At 37.3% G+C, this 23,359-nt stretch overlaps 8 protein-coding genes and 1 pseudogene across 20 annotated transcripts; 1 reads left to right on the forward strand and 8 right to left on the reverse strand.

Annotated features, from left to right (window-relative positions):
- The first annotated feature begins 1,741 nt into the window (after positions 1-1,741).
- LOC104752707 (ubiquitin-like-specific protease 1D) lies at positions 1,742-5,892 on the forward strand. 2 transcript variants are annotated; one of them, XM_010474908.3, is made up of 14 exons: positions 1,742-2,260; positions 2,489-2,531; positions 2,691-2,872; positions 2,959-3,326; positions 3,479-3,527; positions 3,860-3,945; positions 4,025-4,054; positions 4,134-4,229; positions 4,322-4,424; positions 4,523-4,620; positions 4,801-4,923; positions 5,074-5,188; positions 5,272-5,379; positions 5,527-5,892. In XM_010474908.3, exons 1-14 carry the CDS (start codon positions 1,910-1,912, stop codon positions 5,680-5,682), a joined length of 1,908 nt encoding a protein of 635 aa, XP_010473210.2. In that variant the 5' UTR covers positions 1,742-1,909; the 3' UTR covers positions 5,683-5,892. The 2 variants fall into 2 exon arrangements, 1 of the variants encoding a protein (XP_010473210.2); XR_015584425.1 differs by having other exon boundaries at positions 1,773-2,260; positions 4,558-4,620.
- Positions 5,837-8,174, reverse strand: LOC104752706 (uncharacterized). 2 transcript variants are annotated; one of them, XM_010474907.3, is made up of 9 exons: positions 7,857-8,174; positions 7,713-7,780; positions 7,510-7,612; positions 7,321-7,418; positions 7,044-7,174; positions 6,850-6,958; positions 6,579-6,770; positions 6,361-6,497; positions 5,837-6,270 (listed from the first exon to the last, which is right to left on the reverse strand). In XM_010474907.3, exons 1-9 carry the CDS (start codon positions 8,101-8,103, stop codon positions 5,982-5,984), a joined length of 1,374 nt encoding a protein of 457 aa, XP_010473209.2. In that variant the 5' UTR covers positions 8,104-8,174; the 3' UTR covers positions 5,837-5,981. The 2 variants fall into 2 exon arrangements, with proteins under 2 accessions (XP_010473209.2, XP_087347499.1); XM_087491373.1 differs by having other exon boundaries at positions 7,044-7,184; positions 7,857-8,171.
- A 379-nt stretch (positions 8,175-8,553) lies between these two features.
- Positions 8,554-9,490, reverse strand: LOC104752708 (NAC domain-containing protein 83-like). The gene has a single exon (XM_010474909.2). It carries the CDS (start codon positions 9,375-9,377, stop codon positions 8,835-8,837), a length of 543 nt encoding a protein of 180 aa, XP_010473211.1. The 5' UTR covers positions 9,378-9,490; the 3' UTR covers positions 8,554-8,834.
- A 654-nt stretch (positions 9,491-10,144) lies between these two features.
- On the reverse strand, positions 10,145-11,010 carry LOC104752710 (uncharacterized). The gene has a single exon (XM_019237564.2). It carries the CDS (start codon positions 11,008-11,010, stop codon positions 10,354-10,356), a length of 657 nt encoding a protein of 218 aa, XP_019093109.1. The 3' UTR covers positions 10,145-10,353.
- Positions 10,145-13,913, reverse strand: LOC104752709 (putative beta-glucosidase 5). 10 transcript variants are annotated; one of them, XM_087491374.1, is made up of 12 exons: positions 13,724-13,913; positions 13,577-13,640; positions 13,445-13,494; positions 13,284-13,359; positions 13,044-13,203; positions 12,699-12,915; positions 12,503-12,618; positions 12,197-12,411; positions 12,059-12,084; positions 11,858-11,945; positions 11,699-11,780; positions 10,145-11,576 (listed from the first exon to the last, which is right to left on the reverse strand). In XM_087491374.1, the coding sequence occupies exons 1-12, from the start codon at positions 13,850-13,852 to the stop codon at positions 11,354-11,356; spliced, it is 1,446 nt and encodes a 481-aa protein (XP_087347500.1). In that variant the 5' UTR covers positions 13,853-13,913; the 3' UTR covers positions 10,145-11,353. The 10 variants fall into 10 exon arrangements, with proteins under 10 accessions (XP_087347500.1, XP_010473213.1, XP_087347505.1 ...); XM_010474911.2 differs by having other exon boundaries at positions 12,699-12,951; XM_087491379.1 differs by having other exon boundaries at positions 13,741-13,904.
- Positions 13,914-14,734: 821 nt separating this feature from the next.
- LOC104754089 (uncharacterized) lies at positions 14,735-16,132 on the reverse strand (annotated as a pseudogene).
- Positions 16,133-16,331: 199 nt separating this feature from the next.
- Positions 16,332-17,357, reverse strand: LOC104754090 (chalcone--flavanone isomerase-like). Of its 2 annotated transcripts, none has more exons than XM_087491381.1 (4): positions 17,163-17,357; positions 17,065-17,088; positions 16,704-16,927; positions 16,332-16,629 (listed from the first exon to the last, which is right to left on the reverse strand). In XM_087491381.1, the coding sequence occupies exons 1-4, from the start codon at positions 17,287-17,289 to the stop codon at positions 16,402-16,404; spliced, it is 603 nt and encodes a 200-aa protein (XP_087347507.1). In that variant the 5' UTR covers positions 17,290-17,357; the 3' UTR covers positions 16,332-16,401. The 2 variants fall into 2 exon arrangements, with proteins under 2 accessions (XP_087347507.1, XP_087347508.1); XM_087491382.1 differs by having other exon boundaries at positions 17,013-17,088; positions 17,163-17,313.
- Positions 17,358-17,817: 460 nt separating this feature from the next.
- Positions 17,818-18,923, reverse strand: LOC104752711 (uncharacterized). Its single transcript, XM_010474915.2, has one exon. The coding sequence runs from the start codon at positions 18,897-18,899 to the stop codon at positions 17,937-17,939; it is 963 nt and encodes a 320-aa protein (XP_010473217.1). The 5' UTR covers positions 18,900-18,923; the 3' UTR covers positions 17,818-17,936.
- Positions 18,924-19,580: 657 nt separating this feature from the next.
- LOC104752712 (polygalacturonase 1 beta-like protein 2) lies at positions 19,581-21,899 on the reverse strand. The gene is made up of 2 exons (XM_010474916.3): positions 21,568-21,899; positions 19,581-21,466 (listed from the first exon to the last, which is right to left on the reverse strand). Exons 1-2 carry the CDS (start codon positions 21,637-21,639, stop codon positions 19,649-19,651), a joined length of 1,890 nt encoding a protein of 629 aa, XP_010473218.1. The 5' UTR covers positions 21,640-21,899; the 3' UTR covers positions 19,581-19,648.
- Positions 21,900-23,359: the final 1,460 nt, after the last annotated feature.

Raw genomic sequence — 23,359 nt, forward strand, 5'->3', positions numbered from 1 at the left:
ATGATAAGCATCAGTGTCGATCGACCCCAATGCAAGGACGACGCGAGGGCTCTAATGAGTGTTGGTCTACACTATATGGAGGTGTCAGTCGACACATCTAGAGCAGGTGTCGGTTGACACCAACCTTCGCCAGGTGTCAATGTCGATCGACATCAAGAGGGTGTGAATTTAGGCTTTGAATGGCAAATCACGTATGCAGATCAAGCTGATCATACAATCCAAAATGTTTGTTAAGACAATAACTCACGATCTTTGATTCATAAATGTTATCATAACCATTGTACCATAAGTGACTTCATAGGATTTGATGCCCATTAAAATAAAAAATACATTTTGTTGTTTCTTGGGCTTTAGGTCTGATGATGGGAGTGTATACTTAGGTTAGAAATTTGGGCATTTGTAATTACTCTTTATAAAAAAAAATAAAAAAGTTCCATCCAAATTGTGCGAGTGATCGACACCATCAAATTGTGGTTATGCGGTTAAGTTTTAGCATGTTTTCTCGTTTTAAGTCTGTTTTGGGACAAAACGGGTATAAGTGTTATCTGAATCGTCCGGTTTAGGCTGTTTTGGGTTTGTAAAACAATAAGTCTCATTTTAAAAGACAAGAGCAACCTCTTTTTGGTGAGTTTTGGTGATTGTCGCTTCTAGAGAAAGAGAAGGGAGAGGATATAGCTTGTGTGTGTGATCCAATGGCTTAAGGAGAGGTTTCAAGAGACTTAAGAGGAGCATAAGAGGCTGATTTTAGTTTTCTTAAGGGAAGGGGAAGCATATCAGTGGCAGTTCAAGGGCGAGAGGGTCGTGATGGTGGTTGCTTGTTCTTGTCTCAATCCTTTCTAAATTATGGTGAGTGCGGGAACATGGCTTATCTAAGCGATTAGATGTTTGCTTTTGTATGATTGGTTGCTTTTGTGCTAGTTTGTGGTTGTTGTCGTAGTGGTTGTGGTTTGTTGAGATCGGATTTGGCATCACAAACGTTGTGGCAATGGTTGGAACTAGAAAAGTAGAGAGAAGTCGTGTTCATCGAAAGTACACAAGGTTTTTATGAGAATTAATATGAATAAAATTAGGAAAGAATATTCTAAGAACTTAAAGAATTTGCTAGAGGAGATATTGAAAACTAAGACACATCTCGCATACAAAGATATATATCTATCTAATGAAATTGATGCTCTTCTTAATATCGAAAGAGTAAATACTAGTAATGCATATATCTGAATAAAATCGAGTTTATCAAATCCACATCCGAATAAATTTTATAAGAATCGGAAAGATTGAACATGAATCATATCTGAATTTTACATACCCAAACTAAATTAACCAAAATTATATTTTAAAAAAAAATTCTATTAGAAAAAATTAATCAAATATATGTATATAAATATATAATAATCTATTGTATTTGTTACTTATGCTTTTATTTGTCAACTTGTTCAAAATCCGAACTGGACTCAAAGAGATAAAATGGTTAATTCTGAGACTCTTTTTTCTACCAAATTCGAACCGAAAAGTCTGAACGTTTTTTTTCTGTATGTTAATTCCCGCGTAAATATAGATTATTTAAAACGACGACGATCCTATATTTTCTGGAAACAAATATAAGCTAAGATTTAGAAACCCTAAAATTAATGTTTTGAGAAAACTGAATGTATCATTACACATTATCCCAATCTGTAAAGAAATTAGAAATTACCACCATATGATATATACCACGAAATAAATTCTCAAATTACCAAAATTTACTCAAAGATAAAACGAAAACAAAACCTCTTGTTTTTTTTTGGTATTTCTTCTAATTAAAGAGAGTCCTTAAAACAAGTGAAAAAAAAACGAAACTGATAAGTGAAGGATTCTGAACAAAAGAGACAAATGGGCGATTGAGAGGAGAAGCGGCCTTGTTTTGGGGGAAATGACTGAGTATAAGACGAAGGAACTCTTAGTAGTAGATGGCAAGAAGAAACATTTTGTGATTGATTGGGCTTCAGTCATGGACAAGGAGCAAGCAGACCAAGTTCCCGAGTTGGAGATTGTTACCAACACCAAACCTCCGCCACCGCCGCCGCCAACGTTTCTCTCCGGCGATCAGATTGATTCTCAGAAATCCCTAACCGATCGTGCCCTAAACGAGCAGCTGGAGCGTAACAAATCCCACCTCGTGACATTAGGTCCGGGTTTACCAGACAAGGGTGAGAGAATCCGACTCAAAATCGCCAGCCTCGAGGAGGAGAAGCAGCGTAGGGTTTTACAGCGCTCGCAAATGGTTTGGTTTTTTTAAAACTTCACACTTGTTTTGTTTGGTGTTGACTACATACATTTCCATTAATCTTTAGTGTTGTTTCTCTCATCTTCTAAAGCTAGAATTGAGCTCATTTAAGCTAGAATTGAGCTTAAAACATGTGCAATTTTTTATGTGAACTCTTTAAGAGATTTTGTGATAGAGATGGTTTATCTGATGTGAAAGCTACAAGACTCTTATTATTTTTGGCAGGATGTGGATAGGAGTTTGAAGACCATGCAATCCACAAGCTCAGGTATATTTCTTGGTGTGGACTATGTTAAATTGATTTAAGTTCAGTGCATGTTGCTTTCTTAATAGCTTAGCTCAGTGTCTCATTTTGTTGTATGGTTTTTGTATTTGTCTCTCATTTTTTTTTTTTTTACTTAAGTTTAATGAACCATGTTTCATGTAGGTTCAGATGCCTTAACACAAAGACATGCAGCCTCAAATGACACCTCTATACAAGGGAATACAGACTCAAAAGACACCTCTAGACAAAGGAATACAGACTCAAAAGACACCTCTAGACAAGGGAGTGCAGACTCAAAAGAAGTCTCACGGTCAACATTTGCTGCGTTTTTTACTAAACCGAAGGTATGGAGCCTCTTCATTTTGCCATTTTTTAACTGTTTTAGATAGCTACTTGTTCATGCTGCTACTTTGTAATATGTGTTCAACAGGCGGATACTCAGTCAAAGAATGCATTTGGTAAAGAACTAGAAGATTTGGGATGTGGAAGTCAGTCAAAGAAAGCATTTGGTAAAGAACGAGAAGATTTGGGATGCGGAAGTCGGTCAAAGAAAGCAGTTGGTAAACAACGAGAAGATTCGGGATGTGAAAGTAGGAAACACAAGGCTGATAGAAGGCCCGTAACAAGGCTGAGCAGCGGGTGGCGGATGTTGCCAGATATAGGGAAAGCTGAGAACAGTGAAAAGCAGTTTAGTTCTGGATTGAAAGGATCAAGAAGGAATCAGAAATCCAAGGACTCTTCCTCATATTCTCTAGTTGATGATGATGACAACGACCACATTGGCCATGAAACTCCTAGGTCCATTTCTTTTCTCCTTTTCCAACTGTTTCTGCTGCTAGTTTGTCGTTTTTAAAGGGTTCCCAGTGGTTCGTTCTATTTTGTTGTGACATGTGTTCTGGTACACAAGAGAATGAGTTGCATTGTAATCGCTCAACATCTTTCTTTCATAGAGATTGGTCTTGGGAAGAATATCCATCACATGGTTCAAAGCGCCGTAAGGTATTCTTCCTTACTCCTGTTACCATATATCATGCAGTTGTATTTTCTTGTGTAATCATTATAGTCCTAAGAAATTTACTCCAGCAGAAGCATGGCTCATTTTCTGTGAAAACTTCTGTTATTTCCCAACCGACGATTTTGTGAAACCTTACGAAAGACTTCAACTTTCGAACAGTTAATTGCTCTATAGATAAACTACAGAGCTGTGCTGTTTAAATAGATTTAGACTTGCTAGGAAAAAGCTTTCTACTTGGCTATGGCTATGTTTTGGCTTATTCAATATTGTTCTCACTCCAACTCGTTTGATATGTTGCTCTTTCAACTTACTACAGCAATCAGATGATACAGTGATAAACGTGGATGAAGAAGAACCCCGAACTCCAACGGTGGAGGAGCAAGCGGTTGAACTGCCTGAAGGGTAATAATCACCTTTTTTTTTTTAGCCTCATCACATAACAACTGGTTCTATATAAACTAATAGGTGATGAAATATGCAGCTTACAGGAAGATATATGCTACCCATCAAGGTAAATCTATGTCCAGACTGATCTAGTGTAACTTACTGTATGTTTGTTACCCTCAAAATATTAACGCTTGGTGATCCAGGGACGATCCAAACTTTGTTCAAGTTTGTCTTAAAGATCTTGAATGCCTTGCGCCTCGAGAATTTCTAACATCGCCTGTTATGAATTTCTACATCAGGTACTTTTGGAGTGTAAGACTTGCGATATATGTTATCTTATATTAATTGTATAATTTTTTATATGATTTTTTCCCCTGTTTTCTTTGGCTAGGTTCTTGCAGCAGCAGATATCATCATCGAATCAAATCTCTGCTGATTGTCATTTCTTCAATACCTATTTCTACAAGAAGCTCAGTGACGCTGTTACATACAAGGTGATTATTAAAATATGATCCTTTCTCTGTTGGCATTCTTGCATTTCACATTTTTATCTTGTTGCTTATGTCTTTGTCTTGTCCTTTCAATAAAATAGGGGAATGACAAGGCTGCCTTTTTTGTGAAGTTCAGGCGGTGGTGGAAGGGGATTGATTTATTCCGTAAGGCTTATATTTTTATTCCAATACATGAAGAGTAAGCTCTTTTCCTTTTAACACTGTAATCGTAGCTTTCATGAGAAAACCTGAGCTTATTTCAATAATAACAAAATCTGCCTCTGTCTCTGTGATGGAGAAATGTTATCCGCCTTGCTATTCTTTAGATTTTTTCACAAGAGTTCTAAAGAACTTGATGTATTCTTGTACCATGTTTCAGTCTCCACTGGAGCCTTGTGATAGTTTGCATCCCAGATAAGAAAGATGAAACAGGAATTACTATACTTCACCTGGATTCGTTAGGACTTCACTCGAGAAGATCAATTGTTGAAAATGTAAAAAGGTGAGATGCCAGGATCTTTACCTGTGACTTTATCTTTTCACATGCTTGACGTTGTATGCATATGGTTTCAATTCTTAAAAGGAAAAGGTGTTGCATTGATTAATAAATGCAGATACCACATTCACTGAATTCTCTGTCAACCGGTTGCAGGTTTCTTAAAGACGAGTGGCATTATTTGAATCAAGATGGTAATTTATCGGATCTACCTATCTCAGAAAAAGTATGGAAAAACCTCCCCCGTAGGATCAGCGAAGCTGATATACAGGTCAGTCTTTTACCTCTTAATCTCATGATCAAGTAACTTCGTTAAGATCAATTCGTCTTATGGTTTTCCCTTTGTACAACCAGGTTCCGCAACAGAAGAATGACTTCGACTGTGGTCCGTTTGTTCTCTTCTTCATTAAGCGGTTCATCGAAGAGGCACCTCAAAGGTTGGAAAGGAAAGACCTGGGAATGGTGAGTTATCTCAAACACTTTTCCTGATACAGAATCCCATATCTTCTGCTTACTCAAACTCTTTCCCTGATGCCGAATCACATATCTCAAACTCTTTTGCTGATACCAAATCACATATCTTCTGCTTACTCTTGTTTTTTTATCCAGTTCGACAAGAAGTGGTTTAGACCTGATGAAGCCTCTGCTCTGAGAATCAAAATCCGAAACACACTCATTGAGCTATTCCGTGTCAGTGACCAGACAGACCAAACCAGTACAGATAATGCAGCAACATCCAAATCAAGACATTGCTCATCGCTCTAACTTGAGCTTTTTTGTTGTATAGACGTTAAGGCAAAAGTACTATTATTGGGGCCAAAAGTTAAACTAAAAAGAAATAGCCATAAGTTCGTATAGGTTCAAGTTGTAATGCGCTTTACATATTCTAATTTATTACACCTTGGACCTGGGTTGAAACTTGCAACAAAAACAAAAACCTTTTAACTTTAATTGTAGTTCAAAATTTCGTTGTCACAGAACACCTTTGAGGATACATAAAAAATTGGCATCTAACTTTGTTGAAAAGGAGATGTTTTCTTTTCCCTAATTCGACATTTGACAAATCAAACCGATGCTTTTAGAGCAGTACGGAACTGCTCAGGCACCCGCATCACTGGTGCCTGAATCGCCCCAAGCATGCCAAGCTGACCACATGCTGCCATTTGATCGTTGCCTCGGCTAAACCGCATGAGAACAGTGCAGCCTCCTTCAGCCAGAATGTTACGAAACTTTATCATCTTGTCTTCGTCAGTCTGTATGAACTGAGAACCACGGTGTGGGTTGAATTGGATAAGGTTGATCTTGCATGGAATCCCCTGCACAAGCTCCACTAGCCTCCTTGCATCATCCATGCTGCACAATCAAAGAGTTGATAGTTTCAGATTTGAACCATTTAAGCGGAACAGAGAGCTTCCAATGGTCTCTAGTGATGATTTCCCTTACCTGTCATTCACTCCTGCGAGCATTACATATTCAAACAACACTTTGTACTTATGCCTTGAGCTCAGTTCTTCTCTAAGCGTCTCAAGGAGCAAAGATAACTTGTATTTCCTGTTGATTGGCATGATCCAGTTTCTGACCTGCACGGTTCAAGTTAAATGAGGTCAGATCATCCCTCATAAAATGTTTGAGTGTTTTAAAGAGATAGCAGGAAACAAAACCTCATCAGTTGTTGCATTCAGACTGACTGCCAAAGCACAGTTTGACTCATGGAGAAAACGCTTCAGCTGAGGAACAAGGCCACTGGTCGAGACTGTGACCTTACGGGGACTGAAATGAAGTCCATGCTCATCTACCATTATGTTTGCAGCTTTGATGACATTTTCAATGTTGTGAAATGGCTCTCCCATTCCCTACAAAACACATCCAGCTACATGAGAAACTGGAGACAACAGTATAAACAGACCTTATTTGTCTAACGAACATTCATACCATAAAGACGACATTTGTTATTGACCCAACTTCATGGGAAAGCAATCGCCTAGCATAGACAGCCTGCTCAACTATTTCAGCAGTAGTGAGATTTCTCTTCAAGCCCATCCTGTGAAATCAGTACAAACATATAAATTAGACAAAACAAGAGATGAGAAAGTATGTCAAGAGAATATCTGCATTCTTCAGCTTACCTGCCAGTGTAGCAGAACTGACAATTCATGGCACAACCTACTTGGCTTGAAACACAAACTGTTGTCCTGCCTCGATCACAAGGTATAACAACAGTCTCAATCACAAGTCCATCATCCAACGTGAACAGAATCTGCAACATCCTGCGAGTTATGAATCAATGAGAACATTCCCAAAACCTCACTGCGATATAATCGTTGTCCATTCAGTGTCTAACATCATCCAGGCATCACAGAATACTTTTAACTGTTTTTCCAAATAAGAAACGATCAAATTCACCTTCCTAGTTCCATCTGAAGCCGAACGAATATCCTTAAAAGATAATGCACCAAACACAGCATGTTCACTAATCATTTTCTTGAGATCTTTGTTCAAACCTATAAGAATAAACAACATAACCTGAGAACCAATCCGCATAAACTGAGAGCACAAAAACTCTTCTGAATAAAGACATATCAAAAGACAAACCTTCAAGCTCATTAAAATCATTTGCCCATATATTGTCCTTATATAATCTCTTCCACAACATCAAAGCCTGTCCAGGTCTAAACCCATGAGACTGAACCCATTCCTACACAGTTGAAAATAACCCCAATGCTAAGATTACTTCGAGAGCAGGATAAGTCATACCCTTGAAGAAAAGATTGAGACTTCAAATTAAAAAAACTTACTTCGAGAGCAGTATAAGTCATACCCTTCAAGATCACCTTCAGATTATCATCATCTCTCGCCACAGAACCTAACAGATATAAATCATCAATAGCTACATTTCTCAGCATAAGAAACCCAAATACGGAATCGAGAAAAGTATTCACCTTTAGTTGATGACAAGTCTTCTAGTGAAGGGAGATAAGCTGCCGAAGAAGAAGAAGAAGAAGAAGAAGAGAAGGAGAAGCTTCGGGATTCGAGGAAACGAGTTGAATTGGTAAGACGGTGGTTGCGGAAGGGCGAAGAAGGTAGAGTTAGGGTTCCGGGGAAAACCGCCGTTGAAGAGAGTAGCGACGGAGTGACGACGACGGCGGCGGCGGAATTGGCGAGAGTGGTGATACCAAGTCGCCTCATTGTCCGAACATACGAATCACTCAATGTCTCAATGACTCAACTCTCAAGTCCCTATTATTGTTACCATTAGTGTTAGTCACAAAATTTATATAATTAATAATGTAAATTTACTCTTTTACTGAAAATAATAATAAGTAAATTCCGAATTTCTATAAACTGTATTAAACTCCATAGGTAAACCAATTTTCAGTGTGTTATTTTTATAATATCGACATTTTACAAAATTTAAGATTAACACTGTTTTGTGATTTATGAACATGTTACTTTACTGGTTTTGTACCTATGTAAAATGAAATACTTACTTATTTTTAAGTCTTTTAGAGAAGATTGTTTTTATTTGTTATCCAATTTCATAAATTTTAATTTAGGTGGTATATTCGTTGAGGTATTATCTAATGATAGTCTTCTACTAAGGGTGATTCAATATTTAATTGCAAACTGACACTATAATTGCATAACCAAATTAAATTCCAAAACTTATCGCGTTTGATTGGTAGCAGCAATAGTATATTCCAGAACTGACTACAAACATTTTACAATGCAACTGTTTTGAAACGATCCTACCAATCTATATTTTTCAATTCTAATAACAACAAATCATAAAAGATCAAAACATGAGGTGGAAGATCATTCGTATATCAAATCGAATAGAGAGAACGAGAGGAATCAAGAAACTGGATAAGAGTCTAGAAAACATAAATCGGGTCTTCAGTTTCATATCATAAGACTCATCATATATAGTAACCTCGGATATGGTTGCACAACATGAACTCTAGTGTGTTTGGATAAAGAAGTCGAATCCTGCAGATCACGTAACCTTGTTTCCACTGACTCGCAAGCCTATACTCTTCCATCACCCAGATCCTCTTATCTCTAACTCGTCTCTTCTCCTTTTCCCAGAACTTAAACATCGATTTAGGTTTCTCCTTTTCACAGAACTTATAAACTTTCTTGAACCCTAGAATCTTCCCTGTCTTCTCCGACTTGATCAGTTTATCACGACCCATGACCCTCCAACAACCGGATTCATCACATCCATCGGTTTTACCAGAATTCACACTCCGATTAACGAAGAAGTAACGCCCGTCGTATAGGATCCAAGGGTTTTGAGTATCGAAAAGCGTCGATGGGTTCTTGCAGTATACGTCTTGGCTTCGGAGGAAGTGGCGAGGCCAAACGTTTCCGTTATTATCGATTATCATCATCATCATCTTCAAGTACGTCGTGACGATTTCATCTTCAATTGATTGGTGATGTCTTGATGACTTCATCATCCTGATTCCCAAATGAAACTCAGGTCTCGTAGAAGAAGATGTAAAGAAACAGATGATGATGATTGATGAAGTGAGAGAGAAACAAGAAACGAAAGATGTAAACTCGTGAAGATGATAGTATTTCTTGGGAATGAAGGTATTAAACATATAGAGAGGCGCTTCTTCTTCTTTTCGTTGGTACCGTTTACATCAAATTAGTGTACTAACCGATTTGTCCTTTGTTGTCTCTCTTTGATAACATTTGTGTACGTTTTGGATTTAATGGTTTATAATATAAAGTTCTTAATTTAATTTTCTTTAACAAAACATGGAGGATTTAGAAAATTAGTAAGTGATGTACATTTTTTTTCCTTCTTTTTTTTCCCTCTCCTTTATTATTATATTTCCAGTTCTTCGTTGTTAAATGAGTGACTATGTTATCTTTTATTTTTGTTTTTAACTAAAAAAAAAAAAAAAGAATTTTTGGAAAAAATAGTCAGAAAATATTCGCTGGAAACGCTGGAGTTAGGTAGACTTTATCAAACTGGATTTTAAAAAAAAATTGTAATGGGGAATTTAATTCCTACTTAAGCATCAATTGTTTATCTCTTTTTTTTTTTTTTTGATGTGTTCTTAATTACAATACAAGTAGGTACAGTAGTAGTTTTCTAGCTAGTCATCAATTAATAGAATTAAACGATGAGATATAAATTAGAATTTAGAAGATCATATCTTCCAAACCCGAAAAAAGTGGAGTTAGTTTTGACATTTTATTTTCTTCTTAGATATTCAAACCAAGAGATTTATTTTTATTTCAAATCCGAAAGCAATAATAGTTATACACCTAGAATATTAATACTAAAGAACGAGTATCTTATCCACCAAACCAAGAAAAATCTTAAATATCTTGTGAATATTCATCTCGAAATAAATCGTTACGTATTAAAAAATCATTAGCTTGTTGATTAAGTCCTGTGGACGGCGACGCTGAAACCTCCTAGGCCGCCGGAGGATGAACCGTCGGTGGGAAAGTAAACTGATGACCAGCTGCTCCGATGAGAAAATAGCGAGAAGGTCTCTTGCAGTTTCCGCAAAGCATACACCTCAGATGCGGCGGCACTGCTTCGTGAAGGTGAAACACCCGGTCGCAATTATGGCACAGAAGCTTGTCGTGGCCCTGACAGTAAACAACAGCGTCTGAAGCTAAGCATGATTCACATCTCATTGCAAACATCCATCTCTCACAATTGTTGTTCCCGTTGCAGCTCCTGTCAAACATCCCTGCTCTTCTCTGGTGCTGGTGACCAACCACATGCTCGTGCTCATGATTGCTATTTTGAACCACATGAGGCATATGCGCATGCTCATGATGCTGATTAGTGGAGAGTGGATTGAGGATTTGAATGCGGTGGCGGAGAGTGGTGCACTTGAAATAGCGTGAATAACAAGATTGGCAAAGAGCTATCTCATCATCACAGCATAGGAGTAAAGCTGGATTCCTCTTGCAGTTATCGCAGATTTGGTAACGTACATGTTCCTCATGCAAGTTATTACAATGGTGTAGGTAGTCACATGTAAGACAGAAGTTGAGAGATTCTGTTACACAATGGATCACGTCTGTTGAATGTTTACATGAGTGACACGCTTGAGCCATGTTTCCTGTAGTAAAAACGAAAGAGAAGAAACAGAGAACCAAAACTTTTGCTTTCTGTTTATGAATAATATTTGTAGATTAACGCAGTGTATAAGCTCGTATTTACAAAACCTTTCCTTTTATTTGTAGAGGTTTGTTTTTCCTAACTGATTAAATAGAAGGATAATTCTGTTTTTGTTTAATAAAAACCTATGTAATTATCTTTAACTATAATTTCTTTCTCAAAATTAAAACTAAAATTTATTAATGAAAATATTTGGAAAATATAATTTTTTGATATGTGAAAAGATCATCAGAATAATTATCACACAAAAAAAAAACATCAGAATATATAGATATATACTTAGGAGGAAGAAGACAATTCCTTGATGCCTCGAGAACCACGAAAGGTGGTTTTGCCCCTGAGAAAATCAGAGTACCAATGAGCAGAGAGTCTAGGAGTTCTCTTTCGATGAGGATCACTGAAATTTACAGAGTACAATCCATAACCATCATGGTAGCCCCCTCTAAGCTCGTATAAATCCATAAATGACCATACAAAGTAGCCTCTCGTGTCTGATCCATTCCTATACGAGTAGTAATGTCTTTTGTTTTCTTATTCAAAAAAAATGTCTTTTGTTTTCTTCTTCTTATCACACTAATTAATATGACAAGAGAATAGAATATGCAATAAGGAAACTTTACTTACCTTATGGATTTGAGCATAGCACCAATGTTAGCATGTAAGTATTCCACCCTTGGTGTATCCTTCTGTTGCTTTATCGGTGTACCTATTCGTTTGCCATTGACAAGAGAATTGAGTAGACTAAGACAAAAATATGAGAGAGAAATCAGAGAAGAGAGTGACCATTCTCAAGGATGTAGACTGAAGGATTGCCATAAGTCTGCTTTATATACTTCAAGACAGCTTCCATAGTCCATGGAGCAACAGGATACTACTTGTTCAAACAAAAAACAATATAACAAAGAAAGATGGATTAGTAACACTGTTCTGTTTGATAGAGACTTAAATTTATAAGTCTGAATTTGGTAGCATTGAAACTCCTACCTCCGGAACAGAAGTATTCCCAATGTCTTCCAACCATTAAAACAAAGAAGAGATGATTAATTAGCAAAAACAAAATATCAAAAGAGAAGAGAGTTTGTTTTTGTCGTTCAAAAATATCAAGTTTGATTCATTAATTACAAGTCACATATCCGCCCATATCTGAGTAGAAATCCGGGTCTCCAGAATTGGATTTGCTGCTCGTGACCGAAGCCGCAAAATAGTGATTGATTCCTAAAAAGTCAGATGAGCCTTTAACTTGTTCTGATTCCTCCTCTGAGAAAACTGGCAGTCTTGATCCAACAGTTCTTCTCATTGTATCAGGATAGTCTCCAAATGTAAGAGGCTCAAGGAACCTGAGTTTTAAAGAGCAGCATATTTAATTTCTTTTCAGCTTAAAACCTTTGGAGAAGTTGCCCTTTTGGAACCATGCGTGTCTGAACTTACCAGCCGAAATAGAAATCTTTGGCTCTTTGAGTTGCAATGGTATCATCCTCAGAGCTTGTAGAAGGTTTAAACTCCATTAAATATAAGCCAAAACCTACGGAACCTCCCTGCTTATTCTGCACATAGTAGTTGCTCCCCTTGTCATCAATTCACACATTCAATAAAAATTTATTCATGCATAAGAAACTATGTATACCTTGTACTTTTGCTTATATAGTCTTGAAACAGAGGCATGTGCAAGCAGCAAGTTATGGCCTGCGAGATATGTTTCAGTAGAAGAGTTACCTGTCAAGCAGTTTTGCCCCGGAAAGGAACAACGACCAGGCGCTGTATTCCCATCATTGTAACCTCCAAGAGTGAATACGTTAGCCTCGTTTATCGTGGTCCAGAATTTGACGTTGTTCCCAAACTCTCTGAAACAAACATCTACATAAGCAGTGAAGTCTTTGCTGCAAATGGCATATAAGTTTAGTGTCATTATCACAAATTCTAGATAATATGTGGAAAACAACTCAAGCAATGCTACTTTTATTTAGCCTACATCATCCTCTTGTTGACCCATCCTCCATATTCATCCTCAAGATACTGAGGATGATCGTAGTGGTAGAGTGTAACATGTGGTTCAATCCCATGGGATATTAATTCTTTGATGAGGTTCTTGTAGAACTGTAGACCCTGTTTGTTAACTGGGCCTCTTCCATCTAATGAGATAAGAGCTAATAACAAACTTGATCTCTTCATGGTGAAACAAAACCACCGAGTGTGTTTGAGAAAGGCTTACTAGGTATTAGCCTAGACCAAGAGATGGAGAATCTGAAAGCATCTAAGCCAGTGTCTACCATCAACTGCACATCTTCCTGTCACAATGAACTTAAGTTTGATGAAAATTCATAATGTGTTTACAAGATAATACTAAAGCAGAGAAGATAAAAAAAAGAACACCTTGTACTTGTGATACCCATCACATGCTATATCTCCGTTACCTGTGTTACCTGCAGATTTAGAAATAAGAATCAAAGCAACGACCAACCAATAGTTATAGGCTAATAGCTAATGTTGAATTGAAAAGCTTACGAGAGTGACAAAAAGTGTCCCGCACGCTAGGTTTCCTTCCGTCTTCCGCGGCAGCTCCTTCCCACTTGTAGTCAGAAACCACACATTTGGTTCATTTTTGTAGGAAGATTCAAGAGTTAAAGTAAGCCTAGAAATTGATTCCAAAACCTGATAAGCAGAAGTACCAGCTCCAAAGACGAATCCCTTGGGGAAATGAGATCTGCTGAAAACGTCGCTGCATCTCCCGGAGAAAGGTAAAGCCAAAAAAATGGTAAACAGAGCAAACAACTGTTCCATTTCTAAACTCTCTCTTTCTTTTGTACGGCGAGCGAGATAATATTTGTGTGACGAAGAAACAAAGTGCATGGTCCACTATATTATTTATATTCAAATAAAAAATAACTGTTCTATTAGTTTTTGTTTGAGTTTTTTTTTTTTCATTCTTCAAACATTATTGGTTACTCTCTTGTGTTTTTGAATTTTGAGCTACGTTCTTTTAGTGGTTTGTTACTCTGTCGTGTTTGCATAGAATGTAACTCAAGAGTATTATTCGGTTTAGTAGATAAACAGTTCCGGTTTTTATTTGAATCGGTTTAATAGACAGGGACAAGAGAAACACAGCAACTCCTATGTAACTGATGAGTGAAAATACAATTAATCACACAAAACTTGCTACATGCTGCAGCACATTCATAATCCTGTAGACTACAAGAAACTGTATTATTGATACTTAATCAAATGAGTAACGAAAACATCATCATTTACAATCAAGTATCAACTAAAAGAGAAAGACAATAATGCCAATCTCCATCCATGTTGGTCGCAACTAGAAGCTACTGTAGCCTGAATGGGGATTTTGAAGGTCTCTAGGCCCATCACTGCCAATAAACTTGATTAAGGGACCTAGAGGGGTCCAAGAATCAAACCAGAAGCTTTCTCAAAGGCCATTTCCCAGTTTGCAAATCATAAAAGGTTCCCATGATATGAGACATATATAGTTAGCAGAATCAGTAACGCAATTCTCATGCCTTACAAAGTTAAAATTAGTCTCTCAAACAGTCAAACTTCGTTGCCACACAAACCGCAAATGTATAAAATCTCTTATTACATATCTATTTTTTTTTTCCTATAGTATTTTTAAATCGCTAGAGCAGAAGCATGCATATTAGTGTCTATGCATTTTGTCTATGACTTGAGAAAAGAATCATGAATCATGAATCATGATCAATTACATAGATGTTTTTAAACACACAAAAATATCTCTATATATAATGTTGCGTAAGTCTCCTAGTTATCTGTAGTAATGATACTGATAACGGACAACACTTTATTCTGCATCTCCTTTTCCACAAGTCTGTACTCATCTATAAACCAAGTTACCTTGATCTCTTCTCCTTCACGAATATATCTTTGTTTCTCGGTTTCGTAAAACTTGAAAACCTTCTTGAAACCAATGGTCTCCCTGGACGGCATTGAATTGATCTTCACATCAGGGTGCATGATCCTCCAGTAACCACCATCGCATTTCTCAGTATCACCACAAGTCTGGTTAGCAAAGATGCAGGTTCCGAAATTTAGAAACATCTGATCACGAGGATCCACAAACTTCAATGGATGCAAGCGGTACACGTTGTTTGTAACGTAGCTAGGCCAATTTTTGCCTTTGCAGACAGCCGGTATCCTCAACACATGTTCTGCCTCATCCTGCCGTGGATCTCTTGATTTGAATCCATAAGCTGGCAACAATAAACTTGCAGGAACCGGTACGGGTTCAGTAGTGGACAGATACGAGAAATGCTTGGCAAGCAAGGAACTAGTCTCGGCTTCAAACAGAAAACGGATCTTGCAAATAACTAGAGGATCTTGATTCCAGTTCAAGTTATTGGTAAGCCTAAACTCTTCCATTACCCAACTTCGCTTGTACTCTCTTGGTTTCCTCTTTGTGCAGAACTTGAGAATCTTCTTGAAACCTAGAACCTTTCCAGTCTCCTTCGATTTGATCAGTTTATCACGACCCATGATCCTCCAGCAACCTGATTTGCATCCATCAGATTTACCACACTGTGGTTTAACGATAAAGAAGGTAGAGCTCTCAGAATCGAAATCTTCATATGGATTCGTCTTGAACACGTGGTAAAGAAACCATCCCAAGCATCTTCGTTAACGATCATACACTTCAGATAACGTGAGAGTATTACATCGTCTTCTGCGTTCAACAGTTCGTCTGCTGCTTTGATCAGTTCCCTCGTGATTTGCTGATAAGTTGCCTCGTCTTCTCCGTTGCTCAGTTCGTCGTCCTCCGTAATGAAACTAAATCGATCAAGAGAATAAAAGATGGGATAGTAGGAGAGAAAGATCAAACGCAAGAAAGTGTTTGTTACTTGGAGATGAAGCGAAGAAGAAGAAGATCGTAGAGAGACTTATGTTAATGGATGTGCTTTTAAGTTCCTTCATATCTAATTTTTGTGTTTACCAATATAACCTTCTTCCTTCACAGATACTTTTACAGTTTCACTGTTATAGTTTCCTTTGATAAAATAGTAATTTCTTAATTTGTAATTAATTACCTTTAAGCATGTTAAATGGATAATATTTGGCACTATTTTTTCTTCGTTATGTTTAAAATATACTAATTAATTAATAGTTGTGAAGCAGAACGAATAAGTTTTAGAATTTTTTTTCTTTGTCTTTTTTTACCTAAAGATTCCAAATCTTGGCCCTACAATCTCTTTTAATCACTAGTTTCGTTTGGTGTAACTCGAGAATCAATACCAACTATTGATAATATAATTTTTATTCGATTAATCGGCATTTTTTAAAATAAAAACAGAGGTAAAAATGTCGCATTATTTTTTCTCTTTGGCCAATTTATCCCCAAGGGAGAGATCCTTAGCTTCCTCTTTGACCTTGTTGTGATTCATCAGCTGGGCTAATCTCTCGGCAAGACTCAGCCTAGTCGCAGGAGACACACCATTCTTTCCAATGATTGATTCAAGAACTGCCTCTGCCAACAACTTATTCTCGACCACAGCTTGTCCAGCTTTAGGAATAGTATCGTCTTTAGAAAACGCAATCTGCAAAACATAAAAGTGTTCATAGCTAGCTACACGTTCTGACTACTAGATTGTGATAGGACAAGGTATAGTACCGTGAGAGAGCCTTTAGGGGAAAGAGCGAAGAGGATGGAGGCACCGGGAGGGAAATTTTGGTCTTTGAATATCTTCAAGAATTTTTGAAGAGCTTTGGCTTCACTCTGTGTGTAAATCCCTAACGATTTCCAAATCATGACACAGTTCTTTGCTACTTTCATCGAATATTCTTTCCCCGTTAATGGTCGTTTCATTGTCACCTTAATAAATTTCTCAAACTCACCTAATTTAAGAGCAATTCAATCGTAAGATTTTCTTAGAAAGGCCTAACAAAAATTGATTGTGACGTGTCCGTTAAGCAAGCATACCTGGCATTAGCCTCTAGGTAAAGGCCAATGACAGTGAAAATCACAAACTTACCATGCATATCCAAACCTCGCACACCTAAAAACAAAAGAAGTCAACAAAAAAAAAAGTTAAGAAGGCAAGAGAACAGAGGAAACAGAGTTTTCTCGAACCTGCACCACCGAGGAAGAGGGGATTGTGGGAAGCTTGTGAACTGATGGCTGGTGCAAATGTAACATTATCGATCTGAAGTTGCGTGACGGAGGATAACGACGGTAAGAGAGAGTTGGACAAAGACATGGCTAGCTGAATTGGTTTGATGATAATAATTTTGAAGGTTTGTTGGTAATTTATAAGAGAAAGAAGGATTACTGGCTTTAACTGGTTGTATAACAAATAAAAAATAAAATGGTCAACACTCACATCTTAAATATTAAATTTTGAATAATGTTATTACTATAAAGAAAAAATTTCTATGTTAATAATGAATACTAGAGACATGTCCATTTAAGTCCATCTTCTAGAATATCCATTTTTTTTTTTTTGCCAGCTTCTAGAATGTCCACCTGTTTTTAAGGTCCATCTTCTAGAAGTTTATAGAACTATTACTTGTAAATGATGTTTCACTTTGTCACCAGATAAAACCATCTCTTTGTACTTCTATGTAAATGACCCTTTCTTCATTGAAATCATTCACCAAATCTTTTATCTCTTTTCTCTCTATTTCACAACATGATTCTTTACATGCGATTAGAGATAACAAATTGCAGGCACACACAAAAAAAAAAAAAACCTCTCCTCTATAACCACAAACTGCAGGAAATAAAGAAGTATGCATACTACTAGTCTCTAGCTAAACCAAAGAGAAAAAGAAAAAAAACACAAGTCCTCATGAATGTCAGTAAGATGATCGATCATGAAATCCAGAGTAGAAGTGATCCCTAGAGCTAGTTATCTTCAGTTAACTTGATAACGCACAACACTTTATTCTGCTTCTCCTCTTCGTTAAGCCTGTACTCTTCTATAGTCCAAGTTACCTTCAAATCTTCTTCTTCATGACCATAGCTTAGTTTTTCCATTTGGTAAAACTCAAAACCCCTCTTGAAACCAATGGTCTTCCCGGACTTTGACTTGATCAGCTCATGACTATGCAGGATCTTCCAGTAAGCACCATAGCATTCATCGGTTGTACGAAGAGTCTCGTTAGCGTAGATGCAGATACCGTAAAATCGAAACATCTGCTCGAAAGGATCCACAAGCGTCAATGGATGCAAACGGTAGACGTTGTTATTGGTAACGTAGCTAGGCCAAACGTTTCCGTCAGAATCAGATATCGTTAACAGATAAGACTCATCCTCCTCTTGGGTATCGGAATAGTATCCATAAGATGGCAGTAATAAATTTTCAGGAATAGTAGAGAGATACGAGAAATGCTTGGCTAGCAAGAAACTGATCTCGGTTCGGAACAGAAACCTAATCTTGCAAATCACATGATCTTGCTTCCGGTTCAGGTTATTGGTAAGCCTATACTCTTCCATTACCCAGCTCCTCTTGTATTCCATTGGTTGACTCTTTAAGCAGAACTTGAGAATCTTCTTGAACCCTAGGATCTTACCAGTCTCCTCCGATTTTATCAGTTTATCACGACCTATGATCCTCCAGCAACCCGAACTACATCCATCGGTTTTACCACAACTCTCTGTTCGTGGTTTAACGACCAAGAAGATAGGTATCTCAGCATTGAACTCCACATTTGGATTCTTGTTGAACACGTCTGCGTCTTGGGTGAAGAGCTCAGCCCATGAATCTCCGTTAACGATCATACGCTTCAGAAAACGTAAGATTATTACGTCGTCTTCTGCGTTTAACATTGCGATTTGATTATAATCTGTAGCCGATTCGTCCTCCATAATGAAACTCAAGAAAAAGATTGGATCGAGAGAGATAAAAGATCAAACGCAAGAATGAAGCGAAGAAGAAGAAGACGAGAGTTTAACCTTATTTATATCAAATTTTCGTGTGTTGACCTATTTACCCTTAATTATACACAGTTTAACAAAGTTTTTATAACCTTATCTTTGTGGTAATTAATGGATAAATTATCTACAAACCTTATTTTTCTTGAGCTTATTAAAACAAATTACTATCAGTTTAAAATGTATGGGAATTGTATGTTTTGTTGGCATATGTATAATCTTATTACACTACAGATAGTAAATTTCTTAATGTATAATTAAATAGTAATGTACTGTGGATGCTCATATTCGGTTCTATTTTTTTCGTCTTCGTATTTAACCGTAAAGTTAATAAACTAATATCTAAATATTTTTCGTTCACTAGTGAAAGAATACATTACGTAGTTGGCAAACTCTACCTCTAATGAGATTTATCCGCAATATTTAGAATCACCAATAGAAACAATTCGAAACCTGATTAAATTATTTTTAGGCATATTTTGTTAGTGAATCGATAGTAATGATATCATTCTTTTTCAATGTACTTTTAGGCTCATTTTTGCCGATTTTTTTTTTTTTTTTTTGCAAAGTAATTCAAACATATCATATATAGATAAACATGGGAGAAAGTTACAGTTTTGTAAAAAGAAAAATCTGATGAAGCAAATCTCAAATTTAAATTAAAAAAAAAATTGACCAAAACCTTAATCAACGATATTCCAAGTCATATCATTCTCAAAGATCCAATGACAAACTTCAATCCGACCGGGACTCGAACCTAAAGCCAAAAACGCTCCATGACTCGGACTCCAAGCTGACGTGTCAACATGACAGATGGCAACACCATGGTTAATCTTCTCTAAACTCTCAGGTTCAAGTATATCCGCTTCGTAAACCCGTACCCGAGGAACCGAGTGGCAGTAATACAATAAATACGGGTACAAACTCTGGTGACACGAAACAGCTCTCGTCACATCTCCACCGTTGATTCCGTTGACTTTTCCAATCAAGATCTTTTTCTTTGACCCAACGACACTCTCCGTCGTCCTCACCACAACACCACGTCCAAGTACCGACGTAGCGAAATCTATCATATCCTCCGCCGATCCAACGCACCGCTTCGTCTCGCCGTGACTCGCTGGTCTCTCACACTCCGAAACCGCCGACGAGATTATCCCCGCCATCGACGAATTCTCACCGGCGCCAAAAACCCTCCGAATCTCTCCGATCTCCGAAGACGAAAACGGTATACTCGAAACAATGCTCCGGGGCAAAAACGTCCTTTCAGGCATTTTATCTTTAATATCGGGCATTTGCATCAAAGTCCCTTCTTTCAACATCGATTCCCTAAAGAATTTACCCTCCTCAACCCATTTATTCACTGTTTTGCCACTAGAACTCACGTTATTAGTGTAATGAGCAAAAACGACGCCGTCTTTAGTATACTCCTTAAAACTCGGACCTTGGCCGTAAGTTTTGAAGCTCACGTTTCCTCCAACGTTGCCTTGGCCGTAACCGGTGAAATTATCTGAACCGAGGTTAAAAGATTTACCGTAATTTACGAAATTGACCTTCTCGTTGTTCGAGTTCTTAGCGTAGGAAGCGAACGAGTCGACTCCGATGTTGGATTGGTCTCTGTAGTTTTTAAAACCGTAAACGGCGCCGTTTCCTCCGTCACCGTAGCCTTTGAAATCGTTAACGGGGACGTTACCATTTCCTCCGTAGCTCGTGAAACTGTCGTTAGCTCCGTTACCGTTTTCTCCGTATTTGGTGAAACCGGATTTGACGACGTTTGACCCGGTTCCGTAACCCGAGAACTCGTTCGGAGCTCCGTTTCCGTTTTTGCTGTAGCTTGTGAACGTTTGCTCTCCGTTGTTGCCGTTGTCGGAGTAGGTTGTGAAGGTTTGTGATCTTCCGTTGGCTTTGTCGGAGTAAGAAGTGAATCTCCCGTTGGGTTCGTTTGCGTTTGTGTTGTAGCTCGTGAATTCGCCGGAGCCACCGGTGGTTCCGGTGGCGTATGTGGTGAAGGTTTGGTCAGCTACGTTGACATCTCCGGCGTAAGTTGTAAACCCTTCGTCGTGTCCGGCGGAGTTGCGGCCGTAACGTCGGAACGAGTCGACGGCAATGTTATCACCGCCGGAATAGTTTTTGAACGAGTCGGCTCCGGAGAGACGGTCGGAGCCGTAGTTTGTGAAGTTCTTGCCGCTGTACGCGGCGAATTCGACGTCATCGCCGTGTTTTTCGAGTGAATGAGCGGCGAGTTCAGGGAAGCAGAAGAGTTTCGCGGCGGAGCAGAAATCGGAGTGGCGCGTGTGGAGGGAGTGATAAGAAGCGAGTGAGGCGAAGCGCGTGGAGTCGACGGGTGTTAGTGGAGAGGCCTTGGAAATGAAAAAAGAAGGTTTTGGTGAGTCGCCGTTGATGTGATTGTTCCAATAACGTATCAATGAGGCTTTTGGTGTGAATGGATTCTCTGACGACGCCGTGATGTTGCCGGCGGTTTGTTTTGCACCGGCGAGATACACCTACATTTTTTTTGGTTATGGTTAAGTATGGGATTGGAATCTAACAAAATGTTTAAAAAAAAAAAAGTAAAACTAGTTAAAGATTGAATCAATATGCTTACACGAGAAGATGAGAAGATGGAGAAGAAGAAGAAGCAAAGGAATAGAGTTGAATCAGCGTTGTTCATCTTCATTGGTGGTTGAGAGAGTTTTGTTGGTTGAGAAGGAGAAATAGTATGAAGAGAGAGTAGTAACGAGACTTCACTTCATTATGATTTCATGAAAGAGAGAGTGCGTTGTGAGACTTCTTCACCTATGAAGTGAGTCATTATAATAAATTTGAGAAGTATGAACAGTTTATTAGGTACTAGTATACTATAGATTAGGACTTGTGTTTTTACGTGGGTAATTTAGTTAAAAGAAATATTTAGATAGCTTTCATAAAAGAAAGAGGTCATTTAATTAGACTTACAAATTTAAAATTTATTTATGAAAATTACGGTAATAAAAGTCCATATTAAAACTTCTGAAACAAATTATATGAAAAATCTACCAAAGTGGTTTCAAATTTAGCCTTTAATGGTCAATAGTTTATTGTCGGGCTTTTGCTTTTAGTTTTTTTGTACATTTTTAATCTAAATAACTCCAGTTAAATGAATTTTAGTTATTCAAATAGGTAACCTGCATAAACCAAGAACTAGTTTGAAAATATTAAAATTTTCACAATCTTGATTGGTATAATTTTGAATACTAAGTTTCTTAAAAGACAAAATCCAAAAACTCACTCAGAAACGCACTACCACATCAGCTTCAGAAGCTTCAGGTTATAATTTTGAGAATTAAACATTTCTTTATCAACTTTATTAGGTATCTCGAAAGAACATTAATACTGTTTTAATCAACTGATAATACGTCAAAAGAGTCCAAAAGAGGAAGAAGAAGCTTTAGCTGGTATAACTAAACTTGCATAAAGTCAAAAGAGGGAACATATCATTTACATTTAGTTAAAATATTAGTATAAGAAATGAATCAGAATAACTAAATAAGGCTGCATAAAGCAATATTAAAGATGAATCTCTCCCCAATAGTTACTAGTTAGTGTCAAAAATATCAAATTATATGAAAGATATATAAAGAAAAAGAAAAAGAAAAAGCTGAGAGAGACTGTTTCTTGCTGAATAAAGAGAGAAAGTAAATAGTAGTAAAAAAAAAAAAAAAAAAACTCAAGATTTGAAAATTAGTAACTTTTGATTATGTTTAGTTCTTGGGCTTAGTGTTAATGAGTAATTATAGTTTGGATTTTGGAACACTAGAAACTGGTATTGATGGATCCCTGAACCCTAGGTATCAAGTATAAACTACTCCCTCATGATGAATACATTGTACTTTAATATAGACATATCATGGTTTGTTTTAAGTATGACTAATAATAATAGGTGACTTTATAATTCTGTCTCCCACCAAAATAAAGATTCTTAAAATTATTATAATAGCTTTTCTTCTTCTCATTTAATTCAAAAGTACAGAATGCTATATCAAGAGCACTGGACAATGTCAATTACAAAAACAAATGCTAAAATAAGTAAGAGCCGAAGTAGTTAAACAAACTTAAATAATTGTCACTTGCACCATTAGTGTTGTTTTAAAGTTATCACTCATAAATTTTTCACAAACATAGTATGAGTTATGAAAGATTCATAGTTCAGTTTCGATCTTGTATGCAAGAAATGGATTATCAAATTGGAAAAAATTGTGGTGGTGGCTAACGTGCGACCAATATAACTAAAGAGTACCTTTTTATAGTTTTATTTTGTTTGCACATTAATGGTCATAGAATCCCGCGTTTTAGCACTTGGTGCGATGATGGGCTCTCCGACGTTTGCCGACAATATTATTCATATATTTATTTGTTTA

Source organism: Camelina sativa, chromosome 16 (assembly GCF_030686135.1).
Source record: "Camelina sativa cultivar CO46 ecotype springtype chromosome 16, ASM3068613v1".
In the NCBI taxonomy this organism is placed as follows: Eukaryota; Viridiplantae; Streptophyta; class Magnoliopsida; order Brassicales; family Brassicaceae; genus Camelina; species Camelina sativa.